At 43.0% G+C, this 24057-nt stretch overlaps 1 protein-coding gene across 10 annotated transcripts in view; it reads right to left on the bottom strand.

The window, feature by feature from the left end:
- The window catches only part of CTNNA2 (catenin alpha 2), a 578592-nt gene that overhangs the window by 4364 nt on the left and 550171 nt on the right, over positions 1–24057 (bottom strand). For 7 of the 10 annotated variants that reach the window (XM_078394460.1, XM_073002097.2, XM_078394459.1 and 4 more), the window contains one exon: positions 16056–16199. The exons of the other annotated variants lie outside the window; for them this stretch is intronic. In XM_078394460.1, coding sequence (XP_078250586.1) covers positions 16056–16199 — 144 coding nt within the window. The remainder of the gene's footprint in view (positions 1–16055; positions 16200–24057) is intronic. 10 annotated transcript variants of the gene reach the window in all.

Raw genomic sequence — 24057 nt, 5'->3', positions numbered from 1 at the left:
AATACATGATTTTCTTCATCTATGTATTTTGCCTTTAGTATGCTTTCTTTCCTCCTGGTCATCTGGTTGGTCACTGAAAGGTAAACAAGGGCTTAATTTGCAAATCTGATTGTTGAGACTACCCTTTTCTATCTTAAGGAAATCTTAGGGAATAAACTGTCCCCTTAATGTCTATTTTGACCAAACGTCTGTCTGTACAACTCACAAATAAAGATACCTGTTCTTGTTTTGTACTGTCTTTAAATACGGAGATTTATTTAGTTGACATGAACTTGCTTTTTAAAAATGTAACATCAACCAGTAATGTTAGTCACCTCTAATGGCAATCCTAAATTTTGTACACAGGATGTGCACTTTGTGACAAAGTCTCTTTCATACTGCTCAACCTGTAGCTAATCATCTTTATAGGTAACTTCATTTTGTACTGCTATGAAAATAAGAGTCCGCGTGGGGAATGATTAAAATAGGACGATGAACTCAGCATAAAGAAACATCATTCACTTCGTTCCCTGACTGCTTTATCAGGTTATGCTGTCATTTCAGGATCTAAATAACAAGATGCACGTACTCTGTTGGAAGTAAGGTTCTCTAGAATGGCAAAAGATAAGTCATCAGAGTTTAGCCCAGTCAAAATGTGGAACTTGGAATTTCTATAGAAGCTAAACATCACTGATACTGACCCTAACCATCATTCTGATGAAAACCAAGAAGCTGTTATTTTAATTCATCTTATAGCATTGATGCAGGGCTTTTGATCAATTAAAATGGCTGCCACTAATGAGCATTATTGCCGTTTCTCATCGCCCCCAATGTATGTTCAACAAGGGCCCATGGATTTAGGATGGAATCTGATGAAGAACATTTTGCTGAGGGCCCTTCAGAACGGTGAACTTTTTCTACCGTGAAAAATACTGAGGGATTCCCAGGGAGCATAGTCATCCTAAGCAACAATTTGGCCAGCAGGCGTTCTAAGATACACAGAGTACCAGCAGTTCTACCGATTTCTCTTACTTCGCTGAAATGATTCATCATCATGTGTCCCTCAAACTGGTAATTAATTTTTAATCTCCAGATTCAAGAACATTTCCACCTGCCCACACAAACAGACGCTTATTTTCCATCTTTCCCTCTTGAAAGAAAAACAAGTTTTAAGATGGATAGCAACATTATAATGGCAACAACCTGCCAGCTCAACAGGGAGCTGTAATGTATTGTCGAGCATAATGGTCTTGTACCATTCTGCTTCATGATTTATAACACAGCTTGTGTGTTCGTTGGCAAATCGCCGATCATGCTGTATTAAATTAGGATATTTTAAATTACCACAAAGATCTACCGTCAAACATTGTAGGCTACTGAATGGCTCCTTTCCAACACCCATCAAATGTCAGAGCAGGAGAAAGCCGTAGGGACATGTGCCTTTAACCTTATTTTTTTGAGGGGAGGGGGGCGGTCTGTCCAACCACTCAGCGCAACTGAAAAAAGTCATTTTTGAAGAATAAGTCCAAAGATGAGGGCAAAAGTCATCTTTCCTCCTTTCTTTTCCTCTGGCCAAAGGTGATAGGTAGAGATGGGCACAAACCTAAAAATGAACCAGGAAGTTTGTTAAAAACTGCCAGTTCTTTGGTTCGGGCCCGTTCAGATTTGTGTCACACCCAGTGAATCCGAACCACAAACTTTTAAAACAAGCTTCTTAGATAGGAAGGTGCGTACAGAGACACAGCTGGCCCAACTCCCGGAATGGAAGCTGGGCCACTGTTTCTCAAGATGGTGGCGGCGGTGGTTGGAAGAAGAAGCAGGACTGGGTAGGGGGGCAACAGGGACAGTGGGAAGGGGTGGGTGGGGGGTTAGTCTTTTTTTTAAAAGAGCACAAACTTAAAAAAAGTAATCAGAACCAATTCATGCTTCACTTTTTTAAAAATTCAGATGGTTCATTGTTTGTGGTTACCCGTGACTCACAAGCCAGTACAGACCACAATTTTTGTGGTTCATGCCCATCTCCAGGGATAGGACATCTTGAACAGGAATTTAAGATGGGCCAGGCTAAAAATGAAGTTCTTGTCTGGGATTTATTATTTATGTATGGGACAGCTTATTTTCTGTATTACTGGATGATGTACATTTAATGTACACAGAATAGCAACATGCTAGATGTGCAGCATATACATTGAATAAAGAAATAAATAGTTTAGAATATATCCTGCCTTCACTCATCCTTCCTTGCAAGTAGATCCCTCCTCCAAGCAAGTATGAAAAGAAGTAATGTTTAATCTTGGAAGAGAAGCTACTCATTCCCACAGAAGCCACACAGTATGAATGGCCCAAATTGAGCAAAAGCACATTTGCTGAAGATTTCCTACAGATGTATTTTTCTTTCCAATGTGTGGAATTGGGGGAGAACGAATGGAAGGAACATCGTCTGTAGGATAGTCATTTGGGGGTTTGGTAACACGGCATTAAGACTTTGGTCCTGATAGGGTGAGCATAGCATTCAGACCAATGTGCAATGTGTGTGTGTGAGAGAGAGTAGGAGGGTGTTATGTTGTCCCTTTGCATGTAGCTTCTATGTTATGTGCTGCCAAATTGAAAGCAACTTATAGCCACCCCAACCAGGTTTGCAGGTAAGTAAGTTATTTAAGGGGTGGTTTTTACCATCCTCACAACTGTGAGTTCTAGGTCATCTATCGATCCACTACCCAGTGGTCCCCAACCTTGGGCTTCCAGATGTTCTTGGACTATAATTCCCAGAAGCCTTCACCACCACCTCTGCTGGCCAGGATTTCTGGGAGTTGAAGTCCAAGAACATCTGGAGGTCCAAGGTTGGGGACCACTGCAGTTCACCACACTGGGTATCTGTTGGTTCTACGTTGGCTCACATACCCCACCAAGATGCTTAATAATAAATACGTGATGCAGGATGAAAGAAAAACAACTCTGAAACTTGGCATTGGAGATAACATGACACTACAAATGGCAAGATCTGCATTTCTAGGAGCCTGTCTACTTCCTTCATGACCTGGAGGAATGACTCAGCCAGATGCCACTGAGAGTTCACCTAAAGCAAAAAGGGAACCAGATTTCTCCTTAGAGGAAGCATCTGAAGATTCGTACAAGTCAAACCACTTCGGAGGGGACCAACATAATTTCAGATGGGTTTGCCCCTCCCTAGAACATGAAAGGGTATGTGGGCCTAGAAGCACTTGGTTGGCCTGTTTTATCTCTTTTCGTCCCATAAGGGTGGAGAGTAATATATTTATATTACCATATTTTTCAGTCTATAAGACGCTACTTTTCCGTAACTCATTACATTAAAAATTGAGGGGTGTCTTTTACACGGAGGTAAGCTGTGATAGCTGAGGAGAGAACAAAATGGCACATACCTTGCCTCTGTAAACAGGCTTCAGTCACGAGACTTAGCTTTCTACAGTCATGGAACTGATGGAACTGATGTCTTTTGATCCTGAACAAACCAATTGGAACACACCTCCTTGGAGGTGGATTCTGTAGGGTTAGATTCAGCAGAGACTCAAAATATCCGATGTTCTGAGCCCAGAGACTGAATCCTCAGAGCTAAGTTTTCTTAATTTTTGAGTCAGAAAATTGGGGGGGGGGCGTCTTATAAATGGGGGCGTGTTATAAACGGAAAAATACGGTATATTTTGATTTTAATTATGGCATGGACATCAGGAGGGTTAACAAGGCTATGGGTTATAATAAGAACCTTTGAACTGCAGAGCTGGAAGGGACCCTCTGGATCATCGAGTCCAACCCCACTCAAGGAAGCACAATGAGGAATCAAACTCCCAACCTCTGGCTCCGCAGCCAGATGCTTAAACCACTGAGCTATCCTGCCAGGAGAAAGGAACTGTCCTGGCATTGAAGCAAGCTAGTACAGTTCCCAAGCAGGAGAAGGGGAGAAGCAACACACAAGAGAAAGGAGTAAAGGGTTCTGTTATATTTTTACCCATAGCAGGTACACAAAAAATGCCTTGGAAAGGAAGCTATTTTCTTTACCAACAGCTACCATCAAACCTGGAATGGAAGAGAAGCTCTTGATAAGGGAAGGGAAAATCTAATCTCCCTTGGCCACTCAAACAGCTTTTTCATTACGGAGCACATCTCTTTTACCACCTTCCACCTTCGGCCCTTTTTTCACTGGGATGGTATGCTTGCATCTTGGCTGTGCCAATATTAAACAACCAGGGGAGATACTCACTTGACTGAATACTTTGCTATGCAAATAAATCCTCCCACTCAGGAGTTTGGCAGGTCCGGGGGAGAAGCATTCTAGCCCAGCCGTTCCCCTGATGTTCTTGCAAAATTAAACATTTCTAAACATATTTGCCCTGGAAGCAAAGATGCAGCAAACGGTTGTAACCCCAAAATGCACATTTTATACGCACTTTGGTACTGCGTCAGAACATGCTGACAAGAAGCAAAATCAAAGGTATAGTTTCATTCCGGTTTGTAACAGATATGTATAAACACACGCACGCACACACAGAGGCTGAAATCCTGTTAGACAAATGACTACCTTTTAGAAGTGAATTGGCATAAGAAAACTCTGTAGACATCTGTTGCACTAGCCATGCAATTACACTGAGTTGCTAATTACAGCATAACTTATATATATATATGAAATGGGCACGAACCACGAGTTCATTTATTGGCCAAAGTAATTTGTTTATTGGGGCTTCCCAGCCCTGCCTCGTGTGGCAGGCACCGACTCAGAGGAAGCACACAGAGGAGGCAGAGTAGGAAAGCTGGGGCACTGCCTTTGAGTGGATTGCTGCCAGAGGAGGCAAGCCTGGCAAGTGCCGAACACCAGTTCAGCCGATAAATGAACCAGCATGAACTGACGAACTGGCCGTCTGTGCCCATCTCAAAATACTGTACAAATCCAAAGACATCTCAACATCTCTAAAACAGTATCGTGGCCAAAAGTTTGAATGAGATAGTGGGGAAGGTGACTGCTTTGAAGTCTTTTTTTCTGAATTTGCTCGCTATTACTTAAATTTGGCATTCGTGGTCTCTACCTATAAGGAGTACTGCAACATGGTCAAACTTTCACCCACATCTTAGGTTGAGCATCAGAGCTTGCAACACGTGCAATGGGGCTTTTGGGATACAATGAATGCTTTAAACATGCTAGCATCCATATGGTCGGCCAGTATAATTATTTTCATAAAAGAGACTGGGAGCTGAAACTGCTCCAATAATGACTTTCCTAAGGTCTTGTCAGGAGCAACGTTGGCAGTTTTTTTTTTTTCAATTACAAACCCAGGATCCTCCAGTCTTTATGGTTAGTAGCCATGCTAGCTAGTGGACTGGTGACTTTCAATAAAACAAAACAAAAACTTTGATGAAGATTTGCTTTGTGTTTATGGAAGAGACACCATTTAAACTGAGGGGTTCTGGGTTCTCAGCATCTTATGCCAGATTTATCCCTGCTGCAGAACAAAGTGACAAAATTCTATGACTGAAAAATTCTAAGACAAAGTTCTATGGCCGAAATCCCCCACAACTTTAAGATGCGGTGTAAGGCTGACTTAATTTCCTAAAATGGCTGCTGCCAGGATAATGAATTTCCCTCTCCATCCCACAACCCTTAATGGCTTCCCCACCATGAAACAGATCACGTTTCAGGACCTTCATGTGCTTTTTTGGGGGGTGGATTGGAAATGTTTCATGGTGTCCTTGTTGCTTTCTCTTTTCATGAGGCCACCAAGCTAAGCCGGTGGAAGCCCGAAAAGAACCTAAATTTTCTGGAAGCAATAATTATAATAATAATATTGCATAATATGAAAACTTAGCAAAATTCCTGTTTAAGGCTTGTTTCCATAATACCCACTCAGCATTAGGTTATGTGGCTTTTTGGCTTTCATTCCATTGCTTGGAGACAACTCTGAAAACACATCCAGTTTCCCCATTACTGTAGCATTTACCCATGTAGCGGGAGAAAAGCGGGAGTTTTTAATGTATACCCTTATTAGATCCTGTCAAACTGTGGATGGCTTAATTCACTGGCTAAACAACTAGAAAGTCTTGGGTTGTTTTTTTTTTTTGCAAAACAATTGAATAAAAGAATAATCACATGTTTTGCCTCTTCTCTCACTGCTATAAGGACTAAACTGGGCCACCAGCAGTGCTTGTGAAGAGGTGGATTGTTAACACTTTATCTGGTGGCGACTACCACTGCTTCACGCTCTTCCTGAAAGCTAAACCCTTCCCCTATAAAAACGCTTAACAAATGAAGACAAAAGGCCCCAAATTCTACCCGCTGTGCTATCTTTCTGTTTGCTGAGCACTGTTATAGGAATGTGTACATTCAAGAACTAAATCCTTCCACCACCACGTGCCGACTGGCCACTATATCACTTTTGGCAGAGACTCTACTATGAGTCTCTATTTATTTATTTATTTATTTATTTATTTATTTATTTATTTATTTATTTATTTATTTATTTATTTATTTATTTATTTATTTATTTATTTATTTATTTATTTATGCCCCGCCCATCTGGCCTATAAGACCACTCTAGGTGGCTTCTATGAGTCCCTACTACAGCCTACTATGAGTTTACTAGAGCCTTCGCGAATGCACTCTACTACCTCATTCCCGTTTAATTCTGCTGCACATTAAGACACCGCTCAAGCCATCTCTGTATACCGGAAGGGAAGCTTGTAATGGAGTTCTGCTGTCATTTATTGCAGGAAATCAAAGTAAGATAGCACATTTTGGAATGTAGCCATGACTCAAAGGCACACAAAGGTTTTAAGCTGAAAACTGCGGGAAATGAATCTGTTTCCCCCCACTTCTGGTTATTATTTTCTTTACTTCATCACATTTAAAATAATTTACTTATCTGGACGAGATGCACTTTTAATTCATTAAAGTAGATAGCTGGATACTATAGCTGGCCAAGCCGCCAATTACTTGCACTCATTTGCATTTTTTCAATTATTAGGAAGAAAACCACTGGGACTCCCAAACAAAATTAGTTGTATATTTAACAAATCCTGAATTTTAATGTGGCCAGTAAATGCTACCCTCTTCTGGATAACATGCAATGAAATACCCAGAGCTACAGACAGCTGTGCACCAGAAATATTTGTTACTTTGAAACGAGAAGTTAATACTTTAAGATTGCTTGGCTATTAGTTTCACTGTGCAAAAGAACAAAATTAATGGGGGGAAAAAAACCAATCCTATATATATATATAGGATTGGTTTTGGTTTTTTTCCCCCATTAATTTTGTTTTTTTTTTGCATATATATAAGATGCTCCTAACCAAGCACACGTCATACATAGATTTGCATTCAGAAAGATACATTTCTTCACCAGAATGATTTAATTGCTTTAGCCACTCTAATTTTTAAACAATAAAATTTAAAAATCAAATCGCACCTCATTTTGCATGCATGGAACTCTCTTTTTAATATAAGTAGATATTTAATTTATGATAACTGGGGGAAACAAACTAGGCACAAATGCAATCATAAAAGATAATTAAATATGCCTTAAAAATTTCAGTTCAGTCTGTGAATTATCTCACTGAAGACAGAGTCCTTGAAGAAGTAATAGATATTGTTCCACCTAAGTTCACAATCTGGAATAATTGCTCCTAACAGGTAATTCTAATTATATTCACTCTAAATCAGACTGGTTGGTACATAAATCTGTATACTTAAAACATGTTGATATGAATTACTTTATAACCAGTGGTTCCCAACCTTGGGTAGCTCAGATGTTCTTGGACTGCAGCTCTCCGAAAGCCTGGCCAGCAACAGATAAGTGATTAAATGTTCTGGGTTTTGCAGTCCAACAGCATCTGGGTTACCCAAGACTGAGAACCACTGCTCTACATGATAGCTCTAAAACAATGGTTGCCAACCCTGGTTCCCCAGATGTTTGCCAGTCTCTGTGGCCGGCATCTTCAGAGGATAGGAGTAACACTCTGTGCTCTGGTCTGTGCTACTCCTGTCCTCTGAAGATGCCGGCCACAGAGACTGGAGAAACGTCAGGAAGAACAACCTTCAGAACACAGCCAAAGAGCCCAAAAAACCCACAGCAACCATCAGATCCCGGCCGTGAAAGCCTCCCAGAATACAATTCCTCAATGAGTCAAGATCTGGCCCTTACTGCCCTGGCAGCTGCAGGATTGGGGCCAGCCGGACCCAGGAATGGCCAGGTGTTTGCAGGCTCAGGCCCTGGCCTGGGTAGCAGCTGGTGGGCCACTCCTGAGGCTCACCTGGAAACCTGGGGGGAAGCCCTATTTAAGGAGTGCTTCTCCCTTCCAGAATGGGCTTCAGTAATAAAGGTTTCTGGCTGGACTTACTGCTCCTGAGTTTGAGAAGCTGAACTGGAGATAGTGGGGTCATTGCTGGGGATTCTGCCTGTGGTGGTGGAGAAAGGGAGACTAGTGGAGTGCACAAGCACCCATAAAATCTTCTATAGGTTGCACACCTTCAAGTGCTTTTCCCTTTGCAAGCTTTGTTATGACAATTTGCCAAATTTAACGGCGGTGGAAATGTCTGGCTTGCACCATAGGTGCTCTGCTGTCTGCCTGGGATGGAAGGAAAGTCCCTACTTTTGACTTCTTTTATAAAACCAGACCTTCACATATAAGGATGTGGTGGTGCTGTGGGTTAAACCGCAGAAGCCTCTGTGCTGCAAGGTCGGAAGACCAGCCGTTGTAAGATTGAATCCACGCGATGGAGTGAGCTCCCAACACTTGTCCCAGCTCCTGCCAATCTAGCAGTTTGAAAGCATGTAAAAATGTGAGTAGATGAATAGGTACCACCTTGGTGGGAAGGTAATGGCCTTCTGTGTCTAGTTGCGCTGGCCATGTGACCACAGAAATGATTTATAGACAAACGCCAGCTCTACGGCTTGGAGATGGGGATGAGCACTGCCCCCTAGAGTCAGACATGACTGGACTAAATGTCAAGGGGAACCTTTGTGTTACCTCCACATGCAACAGAAAGGAGCTCAGATCTTCAGGTGAAGGAAAGGACTGCCCCAGGTGGGGGAATTGTGTGTGTATGTGTATGAAAGAAAATATCTGAAAAAGCTGTCAAAGAGGATTTCCCCCTAAGTACATTCAAATTGCACAGTCCATGTCTGCACTCTCCTGCACGTGTAGAGCAAATTGGGCCCCAATTTTTGTATTATGTACAATGTGGTGTAGTGGATAGAGCGACAGACTAGAACTCTGGAGAACAGGATTTGAATCCCCACTCCCACATGGAAACTCACTGGCGGAGTAGAACTGGCAAAAGCACTCCTTAAAATATCTCACTTAGCCTTGACAATCCTATCAGGGTTGCTTTAAGTTAGTTCTGACTTGACAGCATGGAACACACATGTGCAACATGGAAATAATCATCCCCACCCCAGCAACACACCCTTGTTTTGTTTGATATAGTTCAATCTTATAATCATCACTGTTATTATGATAGTTGGCGAGCCACTGAAAAGCAAAATAAGCTAACCAAACAGATGTGATTCCCAAACAAAGCAAATCACAGGAGTGTTATATACAGAAGAGAACACATTTGTGTTTTCATTACAGCTCATTATTTCTAGTGTGATTAGTGGAGTGGTTTACCATTTGCTTTTTAGTTAAACACCCATTTTACAGAATTTTGCCATCTTCCCTGTGGTTTCACTTGCAAAGGCAATAGACATTCAGTTTGCCTGGAATTTTTTTAAAATTGTAGAAACATGTACATGTCTGGTCTCCCTATAAAATAAACAGTATAACGGCATATGTTTGACTGTGTCAACCATGCCTGACTAGCAGGGGGACAGGCTTTGATAATAGGTGTCTGCAAATATCTTTTTTTCTAGTAGCACTGATGGTGATGCACGGAGATTTCCCAGGGTAAAAGCTCTACAATATTTTGTACGTTCTAGGCCATAAAGATAATCTCATGAGGCAAAGATGTTGCTGTAGTTCCCAGCTGACAGTTTACAACAACAAGCAGATCTTAAAAGTAGAAAAGTGACAATGAAAAAGAAGCCACGCTGGACAAGTTCAACAGCCCACCAAGTCCAGCAAAGAGAGCTATGGGGTGGCCCTTGAACAAGACATGAAAGTGATCATTCTGTACCTGTTTCTCAGTGACTACTATACGTTTTCTTACACACAAATACATCTTACATCCCTTTATTTGAAAATATTTTGCTTGGTTTCAGATTTCAAACTTGACATTGATGCCCCATGATTCAGTCAACTACATTTCAGAAAATTTTCTTTTTTTTTTTTTTTTTTTTTTTTGAGAATACAGATCCCAGAATCCCCAGCCCGTTGGGCATGCTGATTGTGGGATTCTGGGCACTGGAGTCCGAAAAAGGAAAGTTACCAAATGCTGGATGCAACACACTTATTTGCACCATCTAACTTTGAAGAAGGTATAATTGAAAAGGGCAATTGGCCATATGGATTTGTGCTGGACTCTGCCCATTTTCATCATCAGTGACATGGACAAGGGCCAGCCCCTTAGCCAGGTACCTCTTTGTATGTTTGTAGCATGCTACAGGGCAGAGAGATGGAACGTGCCACAACTTGGGGTCTAGAGATCAAAGGTGCATTAAAAATGATCTATTAGCGGTAATCAGGCTCCAGATGGAATCATGGAATTCACATTACCAAGATGCCGTAATTATTATGTCACTGGCCAGTGTCCTAGGTGGTTGGCATTTGTCCCCTGAATGTGCAAACATTCCAGTGCTTTGAAACAAAACATGCAATTGGAGTTAAGCAGCAGCAATACTGTCCAATTCTTCCAATGCAAGTAAGCCGGGCATTTTACAGACTGATAGAAACTGAAAAGTTCTCCCTTGTCTGTCACATATATGTCACAAAATCTGCAAGGTGGAAAGGAAGGAAGAATGCATTCTGATCATTGTTTCTCTCCTTTATTTTCTTTAGGATAAGACAGATTCTAGAAGAGACCCAACTGTCAAGAGCTGAGGAAGCCAAGATTTTGACAGGTGGCAGGAAGGCTCCAGCTATGGAAGAATGAAGGCAAGATTATTTTTCGTAGTGGGTTAGGTCTCTGGCTGTGGAGCCAGAGGTTGTCAGTTTTATTTCCCACTGGATGTGTGAGGCCTTAGAGAAGCTGCACAATCCCAGGACATTCCCATACACTTCTGAGTATTCTCTCCTTCCAAAATCCTGGAAAGGGGTGCCATAAGTTAAAATTGACTTGACAACATGTGATTAGATTATCAACTGTATCGGAACTATAGCTTTAAATTTTCTTTAAAATATGAAAATCATACACTTTGGCCCCATGAAACATGGGATCTCACATTCTTCTCTCCCCTCCCACAAATCTATGTTTGTTGAAGAGGCATTGTCTCTAGAGATGGGCATGAATTTAAAAATGAATTGCAAAATTCATCAAAAATTGCTAATTTGACAATTTGTATTCATACAAATCAATACCCACGATGAATACAAATCAATTATTTTTTGCGATTTTTGATTTGTTGGTTCATCGGGCTATAAGACAGCCCCCCAGGAACCTAGATACACCGAAACTGTGGAGATGTTTCCTCTGACTCTCCTCTATAATTCCTCCAAGTTTGGTGAAGATTGAGTTTTGGACGTTCGAGTCATACATCCATGAATACCCCACCAGAAAGTCCCCCCAGGCAACTAGAGGCACCAAAAGAGAAACAGAGAGACTTCTACTGACTCTCCTCTAGAATCCATCCAAATTTGCAAAATCAGGGAGCTGGACAGGGGACAGATTGTATTCGTCTTCAGTGTGGAAGGGATGGTCACTCTCGAATTGGCCTTTTCAGCCACACTAGACGCTGTTCCAAGTCCTCGATACAGAGCACGTTACCATAGTCTCTTGAGACTGAAGGATGCCTAAGAAGAAGGGTTTTACGTCAAGCCAACTGCTAAAGGGCACTTTCTGGGGAGACACACTAATAGACAAACGCAACACAAGGTTCTTTTACTATCAGCAAATATGATTTGGTGAGTGAATTTTTGAATATATTTTTGTTTTAAAAGAAGGGTAGGTGCCTTGTGGATTTACAGATTGAATAGCAGATGTATTTACACAAGCAAACAAAATAGGTGATATTTTAGAATAGAGATGAACTGGCATATTTTAAAAGGCTTTTCAATAAAAACCCATCTCAGTAAAGACAGGCAAGCTCCAGGAGTGATGTTTCCATTTCTGGTGTTTGTGGAGTGTAGACAAAATTCATTCTTGATTCATTCAAAAGTCATCCACATCCTTGTCCTCCGAAATTCAAATCCTTAGGGTACAATTTGACCACAAGGAACTTGAAGCTTCCACTTTCCTCCATGATTTTTGGAGATCAGAGGAGAGGACTTCAGATGGTCTCTGTAACCTCCAGGAACACCTTTGATTCCTTTCAAAGTCTTTGTCAGTGAAATGACTAAGTCCTTTTGTGCCTTTGGGAGACACTCTCAGTTTAAGATAGGGATGTGCAGCTCGGCTTATCCCCTCCTGGATCTTCAAGGGTTGCGCCTCCAACCAACTTTCTTGATGTAACAAAGAGCAAGGAACAAGGTCCTCAAAATGCCAAGCTGCACCCTTAGAAGATTCTTAGAACCCTATGTGGCCTACATGCCACACTTTGCCACCCAGCTTGGAGGGAAGTCAAACGAAGATCCTCATGCTGACCCTGATGCCACTATTGGACAGCAAAGACAGAAGGAAACACACTTTGGCTTCTGCTGCTGGCTAGTGAACTTTGGGCTCCACCCTTTGCCCACAGGAAGAACAGTTTGCTGGGAGGAATCCCTACCTGCGCCCATCCATTGGCCAGAGAAGGAGTACACGCAGAAACTCCCTCCTCCTGCTCCAGAAAGAAATACTATTTCAACTTTTCATTCCCTGAACAGAAACAGACACCAGATAAGTAGCTCCGAACCTTAAGTCCCCAGACGTTGCTGGATGAAAACTCCTTCACCACTAGCTGTGTTGGCCAAGATTGATGGGAGTTGTGGCCCGAGAACATCTGGGGACCTAAGGTTGGGAGCCTCTGCTCAAGACCTTAGTGCTGGCCCCAAAGTGTACAGGCTCCAGAGTTGTGTGTGAATGGGGCTATCTTTCAATGTTTGTAACCCACCAAGACAACAAAACAAAAACCCAAACAAACAAATACAGTGGTGCCTCGCTTAGTGAGTGCACCGTATAGTGATGTTTCCGTATAGCGATCCCTTTTTCGGGATCACTATACGGAAACATACCTGATCTTCGCAATGGGGAAAACCCGCATTGCGAAGATCAGGTATTGCGGCGGCCATTTTGGAGCCGCCGAACAGCTGATCGGCAGTTCCAAAATGGCCGCCGGAAGCCCGGAAATGGCTGCCGGCAGCCGTTTTCACGCCCTGCCCTCGCTTAGCGAGGGCGCGAAAATGGCTGCCGGCAAGGGGAATCCTCGCTGAACGGGTAAGTAAGCAAGGTATTGGAACGCATTAAACTAAGTTTAATGCGTTTCAATACGTTTCCCCTACCCGTTTAGCGCCGATTCCGCATAGCGAGGGTTAATCCGGAACAGATTAACCTCGCTATGCGGGGCACCACTGTAAGTGAAAGCCTCCCATATCTTCTAAGTAGTTCATTTAGACAAAATTCAGACAATCATGGACTCTGGAGATAGATTGTTTTAGGTGAAAGATTTCATGAAGTTCCTTATGAACAGGTTGCATAATCTAGATACAATACGGATAGTAACCGTATTTAGGCAGTCAGACTGGGGTTATATCCATATGGGAAGGGAGTTTGCTAGAATTGCTTCCTCCACTTTTGCTTTAATCACGCGAAGAGAAGAACCCCTTTATGTGTAGGTGGTCTTCACATGAACCAAGGAACCTTGGAACACCCAAGCTCTGCTTAGATGTCGACTAGAGATCGGGGGTATTTGTATTCATATTTGTACATGAATACGAATATCCCAGTGCAGCTGGACTTAATGAGGGTCTGGCCCCTGGGGGCCTTAAGAGACCATTCGGTGGCAGCCTTGCTTATCTTGCAAATCATTCCCAGAGAACCACTCTCTTTCTGCTTGGCTGGCTACTCGGAACCGTGCAAGGAGACTCGTCCTTCCTCCTTCTACCTGGAGCAGCTAGCCGAGCGGGAAGAAAGAGAGGCTCTGGGAGTGACTGGAAGGAAGAGTGAAGCTGCTCCCGCCGTTGGACACATGAGTGGACAATTTGGCCTCAGGGGTTGAACCCTCATTAAGTCCAGCTGTGCGGGGATATTCGTATTTGTATACGAATACCCCCATCTCTAATTTCAACTGTCCATGTAGAGAAGAATCTCTTCTCCTTGCAATCTTCACTTTTCACAACGTAACAAGAGAGGTGTGGGGCTCACATGCTTCCTTCCTTGCTGGCAGAATCAACCCCATTTTTTGGAACACCTGAGTAGAACTAGCATCCCATCTGCAAAGCTGGCACATTTTTAAAGGACAACTTGCGTTCTCACTATTCCCATTACATTCATTGGTAACAACCGTTAGTGAAAATTAACACTTGACAACTACAAATGGTTGAACATTTCAACACGTGCATGGTGACCGAATGGCGAAGACAGCTGATTCATTTCAGAGAGTCCCTGCTACTGATCTGACAAAGTGTTTCCAGTTGTGAGTGGGTTGTAAGTGTCAGGTCTTCCTAGTCTCTCTTTGTGTGTGACACCCACAAAACACATGGAGACCACACCAGTTCTGATGTATCTGTCTACCAGCCCAAACAACAAGGCATAATTGGCAAAGGTGGGACAGTTGAAGCAAAACAAATTTTGTTGTTTTTGTTTTTTTCCTCGAAATTCTTGAGATGTTTTGCTGTCGAGCAAGAACGTTAACAACACGTCTTTGCCATTTTGTCACGGCAGCCCCCAGTTCCATCTAAAACACGTATCAGGTTTTCGAAAATTGCTCACACTGGTAGCATCCTCTAAATCTCTATTCACTTTTTTTCCATCTGAGGGGAAGTTTGATAGCAGCTTCACTTGGGACTCTTTCTAAAGGTAGCGCACAGTAAGCCACACACCTTGACACCAATGGCAACGAAGCTGTCTAGAGGTATGTTACATGCACACAACCTGACACACACATTCTGATGTTAATGGGATATTTTATTTTCACCCAGAAGAATATCAACCCCCCCCCAAAAAAAAAATCAACTGTCTGCTCCCCACTAGGTGAGACTACAGGCTATTTTTGTACATTTTTGTTGTTGCTGCTGCTGCTGTGCAGAAAATCTTGCATTCTGAGCAAACAACTGTGTATTCTAGTAAAATACAAGGTGTCCCGTGTGGGGGAAAAAGATTTAAAAAATGGTGGTCTTTTAGCTCTCATGCAGGAATGTGTTATGTGTGGACAAATCTCATAATGATTGACAGCATTGTTTGAAAGAATATCTTGAGACATTCAAACACTCTTCCTTTGCCGAGGACAAGGGAAATTGTGAATATTGGCTACATGGTTTTACACACACACACACCTTTCTGTTTATTCTTAAAACTGCCAGAGCAACCACTGGCTGCATCAGAGCCTTAAGAAGTCCCCTTTTTTGTCTACCACTGTCTGAACCCCCCCGCCCCCCAAGACTCTACTGATTTTACAGTTACGGGCTCTGATATTTTCTTTTTTTCTTTTAAATGGGTGCATAGAATTCCGGAGTTCTCCTATTCAAATAAAAGAACAAAAATATGGACTTGCAGATGGTGTGGGAATGGATCTTTGCTGTTCCGTATGGAGAGGAATACTTTCGTTTTATTCTTCCCCCTCCTCTTTGGATCAGGGCTGTCAATAACGAATACATGTATCATTCCCCTCCACCCGTTTCAAAGAGAGAAACTGACACAATTCAAGCCCCATTCATGGTTGGTCTGAACATGTGAGTTGGGGGGAGCCTTGGGGTCAAAATCCCTCTCTGTATGCTTGAACATCAGCCTTAAATCACTCCCACTTTAAGGGCCTGCTTCCCCCGTACCCCCCACACATGCGTTTGTCTGGAAATGCATAAAGATGAGAAACAAGGCTACTCACCATGGAAGAGTCACCGCCTCCGTTTGCAAGCGTAGCTCCCTCAGCACAGGTGGGTAGGTGGGTAGAAAGTTGACTAGCCCTGCCCCCATCTATGACATCACACTCTACCTCATAAAAGGTAGTGAAAGTGCTCTGAACTCCAGTCTGATTTCCGAGAGATACAGAAAAGAGAGAGTGAGAGAGAGAGCAAGAGAAATACGGTGCCCTATTGTTGAGGGGGGGACTGAGAAAGGGGGGTGGTCGGGGAGGGACAGAAGTCTATGTGTGCTGAAAGAGCTAGGCTCGGGGAAAGTTGTCAGGGACTCTTGAGTGACCGGTGACCCTGTCTGGCCAGTCCTCTCTCTCTTGCTCCCTTAGCACAGGTCAGCTGAGCCCTGGTAGAGCTTTCCTAACAACGTGAGTTATGGGGCTCAATATTAAAACCAACTGCAATACAACCATGCGTTGCATGTTGTGTAACTAGGGTGAAGGAATGGTCTAGAAAAGCCGGGTTGGATCCTTTTGGCCACAAAATTGCTCTGGCTTAAACTCTAGTACCACCGCCACTTGGTCTGTGTACTGGGTTTGGTTCTGCCTGCTCCTGTTTCGCCCAAGGAAAGCAGTCATGCATGGTTGGAGAAACAGGCTGGGTGGGGCCCTCTGTCTGGTGATGCTTTCCTGTTTGCTAAAGGTGAATTGTCAGTTTTCTACTCCCGGAATGGCTTCTGTCCTTAGCTTCCACTTTGAAATACCATATTTTTCTGTGTATAAGACACCCCCATGTTTAAGACACCCCCACTTTTCTAATCCAAATTTAAGAAATCTAAGTGGGGCTTAGCAAGTGTAGGGGGAAAGGGATCAAAGCACTGCAGGATCAATTTGATCCCTGCTTTCCCCTCCACTTGTTTTCTCTCTCTCCTCAGCTTACCCCTGTGTATAAGACGGTCTTCAATTTTTAAAGATTTTAGACAATAGTATAGTCTTATACATGGAAAACTAAGGTATTTAATTTTGATGGGGCATGTGCATGTATATAGATGAGATGGTTGGACAGTGCCATCAAAGTGACCAACATGAGTTTGACCAAACTCCGGGAGGCAGTGGAAGACAGGAGGGTCTGGCGTGCTCTGGTCCATGGGGTCACGAAGAGTCGGACACAACTACACGACTAAACAACAAGTGCATGTGTATATGTGTGAGTGTGTGTATGTCTGTACGAGAGAGTTTAATGGACTTTAACTTATAGGAAAGAGGGACTTCCTCGGCCTGGGAGCTTTGTCTGCACGAAGGCTATTCTCCCCCCCCCCCTTAACTGCTTAAAGAGTGTCTTACTTTGTAGCCAAGAATCTAAAATTGAGGTGTATGAACTCTGCTAAGCTGTGCTGAGGGAGTAAGTGAACAGTGTCCAAGGATTTACAAAGCACACTTGAAATGTCCGGGAACTGATTGCAAATTGATAGAGAGCTGATAACTGTCTTAAGTCCACCCTTTAGGTTCAGCAATGCGAACAGAATGCAAATATGTTTCATTTTCTAGAATAAAAACAAGTGCTTCCTAAAAGATAGACAAATCCTACTAAACAAAAGGGATGTGGTTTTAATTTGGTTCAACAGAAACAGAATGAACATTCAAAATACATTTACTGTATGTCTATTTTTGGGGTCTTATTACAGGAGGGGGTGTTGGGGTAAGGAAGGAAGGGTTTACAGTAACCTCCAGAAGTTCTATTCTGGCTGGGTAGTGTTTGCATCATCATCCACAGTGGAAGTAATTCTTTTAAGGAAATTCAGAGAAGTCCTGGATAAAAAGACATGTGTAAAGGATTCCCTTGCTGAAACAAAATTCTATTTGATACCTGCTCCCTTTTCTTTACTATTACATTTATGAGTCCCATTAAGACAAACCTGTTTACCTTTGCTTTCCTGAAGTGAACTCCTTTTCTACTTATTTTTCTCTCCCTCTTTCTTCTAGAATAGACTTTTCATTAGCTTGATGGAGGGCCAGGAAGTTTCAGTTTTAATTTGTGTATTAATATTAGCAACAATAAAATAATTTCTTGTTAATTTCTTGTTATTATTGACTACTCAGCAATTATGCTGCTCCTAATATTGCTGCCTTTTGTAACTCTGATGGTGTTATATCTGAGCTCCACAACTGCTTATAATATTGTGTGAAATTTCTTGATACTGTTCCCAAAGCCCCAATGATTTCGGGACCACTGAAGTGTGTGTTTCATCCACAAGCAAGATGTTTCAATTGCCAGGTCTCTGTCCTTTGTTGGTTTTTCCAATTCTTTATCTTCAACTCTGGCATCTCCTGGAATTGCAATGTCAATGATTCTGACATTTCTGTGCAAAATGAAGAAGTTCTGGCCTGCAGAACAACTCTTGAGTCTCATTGAATACTCTCCTTGCCTTAAGAGGTGCTGAGACTCATATTTATGAACTAGGCTCCCAACCTTGAATCTCCAGATGTTCTTGGACTTACAGCTCTCGGAAATCCTGGCCAGCACAGCTAGAAGTGAAGGCTGCTATGAGTTTTAGTCCAAGAACATTTCAGAGTTTTAGTCTGAGGTTGGGAACTATTAAACTAGGGCATGCGTGTGACACTAATTTGTCTTATCCTACCTTCCACTCATATTTCTTCATTAAGTCCTCTGCCTGGGCATCCCATCTGCTCTGACCCGGGCTTTAACGTGTAACCTATCATTGATTTTTTAAAAAATGGTTTAAAACAAAAACTAGCAACAGGAGTCTTCCAAATGATGCTGAAAAATAACTTGGTGCAACACTATCAACTGACTGGATGGAATCTGAAGAGGCTTCACTATGGGTTAAGACTGATAAAGGCCACCACTGACAGCCTGCCTTCGCTCCCTCACTACTGGAAAGAGAATTAGTTAAGACACAGCATGGATTTTCAGCAGCAGAAGAAGGCTTGAGGGTAGGAATTAATGAATGACGGAAAGATTGAGAGAGAGGGAAAGTGTTAGGCTACATGATTATCCAAAAGTCATGTCAGAGAACTAAGATATTTGGAAGGCATATATTTCAGAACACAAGGGACGGAGCAGAGAATTATATCAATGTGTAATTAAATTAACACAAGCAAAATGTATGTTTTAGCAGATAGAGAGTAGATCAAGGGAGAAAGTCCTTCAATCTCGAAGCAGTTTTAATCTGAAAATTATTGGCGAAAAATATATGAAAACCTCTAATTTCTAACCCTAAAGACATTTTTTTCTCTTTTTTTTTGCATCCTGAATTGACATGGTGGATAGATAGTTATTTGTTTAATTAATGATTGCAAACGAAATGCCTTTTTGTTAAAGAATGGGCAGATGAAAGAAAAATAGGCAGAACAGTGGTTATTTGGAATACAGAACGTAAGGAGCACAGAAGTTACTGCAACTTGGTATAAAAGATAGGGATATGCTGTGGATGCGGGGAGGAAAAGTAGCTGTTGTATTACTGCATTGAAAAGAGAAGAGGAAGACAACAGAAATGGAAAACGTCATATTGTGAGGAAAACAAGTGAAGTAATGTGGGACAAAGATAATATTCTTTCCTCTAAAAGAGTTCTTTTTTCCCCACCAGAAGACTAGGTTTTGTTGCTATGTCATACTGAAATTTCTCTTTGGCATGATTTGAAGACAAGCAAATTTTGGGATTTAAAGATTCCACACCAAATAAGTGTCAGTACGAGTAGTATCCAAGCAGAGCCTGTAGAAAGCCAGCTTGTGGCTGAGAGCGGTCACTCTCTCTCTCTTCAATCTCCAGTCTAGAGCGGTGCTTCCCAACCTTGGACTACAATCCCCAGAAATCCTAGCCAGCGCAGCTAGTGGTGAAGGCTTCTGGGAGTTGTAGTCCAAGAACATCTGGGGATGCAAGGTTGGAAACCTCAAGCTGAGTGGCTCTGATCATATAACACAGTGGTCCCCAACCTTGGGCCTCCAGATGTTCTTGGACTACAACTCCCAGAAGCCTTCACTATCACCTCTGCTGGCCAGGATTTCTGGGAGTTGAAGTCCAAGAATATCTGGAGGCCCAAGGTTGGGGGCCACTGATGTAACAGACCAACAGCCATTGTTTCTCATCTTTTCCAGGGAAACCCCCAGTGAATTTGGACATGCTAATCTGTAGGAGAGTTGCTTCTCTCTCGGAACAACAATCGGCACCGTCTTCTGTGTGGGAATACTCCCGAGGCCCTTCCGTGTGCATTTCAATAAGACCGCTTTCACATTTGCTAGAAACTGATAACACAAACACACCACCGAAGGGCAGAGAGTTTCCCCTCTTCTCCCTGAGGCTGGCCAGTATTCATCCCTGACGTGGTGTTCACTCCACGGTGGCTTCCATGCGTGCAACGAAGCAAACTGTGCTGCTTATACATTGCCCCGTAGTGCTTAAAACACCCTCTGGTTTACAATTTAATTATGCACACTGCACATTTTGCCCTTGCCTCCCCCCGCCCCCCCCCGTGAGATGGGTACTCAGTTTACAGACCTTGGAAGGATGGAAGGCTGAGTCATCCCCGAGCCAGTTACCTGAGTTCGAGACTGAACTCAGGTCACGAGCAGAGTCTTCACTGCAGTACTGCAGTTTAACCACTGTGCCACAAGGCTCCTCTCTAACCCAGCTTTGAGGGTTCAATTGCTAGATGACGAATAGTTCTACCAGTTGCAGAAACTGTTCTCATATGGATGGAATTGCAAACAGGAATAAACACCTTCTGTTCAGGTGTCACTCCCCCACCAAGGGCTGCACAGGGGAGGTCAAGCTGTATCCCCCACATACCTCTCACATACCGTGTTTCCCCGAAAATAAAACAGGGTCTTATATTAATTTTTGCTCCAAAAACACATTAGGGCTTGTTTTCAGGGGATGTTTTATTTTTTCCCATGTACAATCATCTATATTTATTCCAATATGATGGATTTTCCTCTTCTTCTGGTTGCTGCACAAGGGTGGAGGGCGGGGTTTCACTTCAATGGGGCTTTTTTGGGGGTAGGGTTTATATTACGAGCATCCTGTAAAATCATACCAGGGCTTATTTTCAGGTTAGGTCGTATTTTTGAGGAAACAGGGTAGTTTGTGCTCAGATTTTACAAAAATTAATTTACAAGATGCCTCTTGCTACAAACACCGCTCTGCACTTCAGAGTGGCCACAAAATTTGCATGTCCCCCCCAAGAGGTCCAAGTGAGCTCTAAAATATTATATCCAGATAAAGCAGTTAGACAACTGTAGCTAAAACTAAGATTACATCCATAGGCTATACACAGCTACAGGCACGGAAGCAAAACACAGAAATGGAGTGCAATTTAAATATACCAAATATCGCTTCTAAATACAGTGGTGCCTCGCTTAACGAAGATAATCCATTCCAGGGAAATCGCTGTTAAGTGAAAACATCATAAAGCGAAATTAAAAACCCCATTGAAACGCATTGAAACCCGTTCAATGCATTCCAATGGGGTAAAAACTCACTGTCCAGCAAAGATCCTCCATACGGCAGCCATTTTCGCTGCCTGTATAGCGAGGAATCCGTCCCTAAACAACGGGGAGCCATTTTAATTACCCGGTGGCCATTTTGAAATGCCAATCAGCTGTTAGAAAAACATCATTTTGCGAAGAATCGGTTCCCAAAGCAGGGAACCGATCATCGCATAGCAAAATTCCCCCATTTAGATCATCATAGCCACTATAGCCCGCATGATTTATGGCTGATCTGCTGCAACCCCTCTGAACCAACAAGAAAAACAGTTTTGTCTCTTTTCTACCTGCATTTTGCATACTGGTTTCTTAACAATACAACTCAGCCAGAACACTTACAGTTCCTAGCAATTTCCACTTGAAGAGAAAGGATGTGGCTGGATGTTTATCCTTTTACGTCTCCCATCTCAGTAGCCACACACAACCCTCTGTCTAGCCTGCATTCACCGCAAACGTGGAGAAAAAGTGGGGCCATGCTCACAAGACGCAACGGATGGTTACATTTTGATGTGCTTGTTTCCCACGATCCCCAGCGGACATCCGTGTGGCCATCTGGGAAAGCAGGACTGGCCCCTCATGATTAACCCAGTATGAAAGGCCACCCTTAGGACACCATGGTGGGAGTATCATCAGAGTCACAACTAGAGAGCCACTTCCCAGGGCCACATTCCAGGGAATTGCCAGTCCACAAACAACTTATTATTCTGAGACTTTACCCAATTCCTTTTGCCAAAGAGATTCACTTTCAGCTATTTTCAGCCAAGTCCTCCTTGACGTAGGTAGGACACGGCCACAGAACTCAAAAAGCCATGGCAACAGAGCCGGAAAGAATAAAAATGGCCTTGCTGGAAATCAGGTTGATTTTGCCCAACCTTACTTTTCCAGTGAGCATTGCTGTGTCTCAGAAAATAGCTTCCCCCTCTTTGTTTGTGCCCAAATATTTCACCACCAAATGCTCACTCCATCCCAGTTTCCTCTGCATCCTATTAATAACTTGTAACCATAAGCGAACTGAACCTTACATCCCCCTCCCTATAGATGTAATTGTACCTAGGTCTTCATAACTAATGCCTCCCCCAAGGTATAAAGCATTGCATCTTGCAAAGGAAATGGAATGTCTTTTCTAAGAGAGGACCTGTTGCAGCCTGTGCATGACCCATCCCAAAATTTCTTCAGATGTAACATGAAATATGCAAGTGCAGGCACATTCATTCGTTCGTTCGTTCATTCATTCATTCTACCAACCAACCAACCAACCAACGAACCAATGAACCAACCAACCAACCAACCAACCAACCAACCAACCAACCAACCAACCAACCAACCAACCAACCAACCAACCAACCAACCAACCAACCAACCAACCAACCAACCAACCAACCAACCAACCAACGGACAACATCTTGTTGCGCAACTCTGAGCCCAGCATAACTGGGACTGGGCACCAGAAATATTTAATTTACATGAATTAAAAGCTTCCTATGGCTCCATGCTACGTTTGGAGGGTTCTAAGGGTCCCTTCTCCCTGGTGAGGCATTTTGGAGACTCGGGCCTGGGGCCAGGAGAACTTGTTAATAGTGAAAAATTGCTTGATGGCAGCTCTCCTGATCCCAGCAGCAGCGGCTTTCAAAGGCTCTTCCTCCCCCTATCCTGGGGCTCCCACAGACTTCCCACGGTAAAAGAGAACTCTAGGGAGCCTTGTAACCTACAACAGGGGGATGCAAAGCTTTTAATTAGTACAAATTACATGTTTCCTGCACTCCGTCTGCATTACGTTGGGTGCAGAGCTATGCAAAAGCCCAAACAATACTTGCGTGCAGTTAATTTCCAAGCATGGAGCCCTTTCTGAGATGTCATTTTCAGTCTAAATGAACACATGGAGGGAATTGCTGAGGTTCGTTTGTTGTTTTAACTTACATACTGCCCCATGGTGCTAGAGCACTCTTTGGGCTGTTTGCAACTTAATTATGCAAGCAATATTTAAGCAACTCCTCCCCCCCCCCTTCCCATGACCCGGGTACGCATTTTAGCAACCTGGGAAGGATGGAAGGCTGAGTCAACCTTGAGCAACTACCTGACTTTGTTGGGATCAAAGTCAGGTCATAAGCAGAGTCTTGCCCGTAGTCATTTAACTATGGGGCTTGCAGGTTGGCCTTCCTGCCTCCAAAGCATTCAAGTGTCGATCTGCATAGAATCCACATGTGTACACCCAAAATATACATAGGCTCCTGGATGTGTAATCTAGGGTTTTCTCACATTTCAAGTTACTAAACCACATATATAGCAAACTGCACGTTGCGGGGTGCATTCCCAATTGGCACCACTCCATTGTCCATCTCTTCACATTTCAATTATACTGAAACAAATGTACAAATCTAGTTTGCAACACACGGGTACCCCCACAAGTCTGTCTAGTCCAGTGATTCCAAACCTTGGGTCACCTAGGTGTTCTTGGACTGCAGCTCCCAGAAACCCTGGCCAGCACAGCTAGTGGTAAAGGCTTCTGGGAACTGTAGTTCAGGAACACTT

This window comes from Pogona vitticeps, chromosome 5 (assembly GCF_051106095.1).
Source record: "Pogona vitticeps strain Pit_001003342236 chromosome 5, PviZW2.1, whole genome shotgun sequence".
Taxonomy (NCBI): domain Eukaryota; kingdom Metazoa; phylum Chordata; class Lepidosauria; order Squamata; family Agamidae; genus Pogona; species Pogona vitticeps.
Note: the sequence above shows the minus strand (reverse complement) of the source record. Positions and strands in the feature narration are given on the sequence as shown.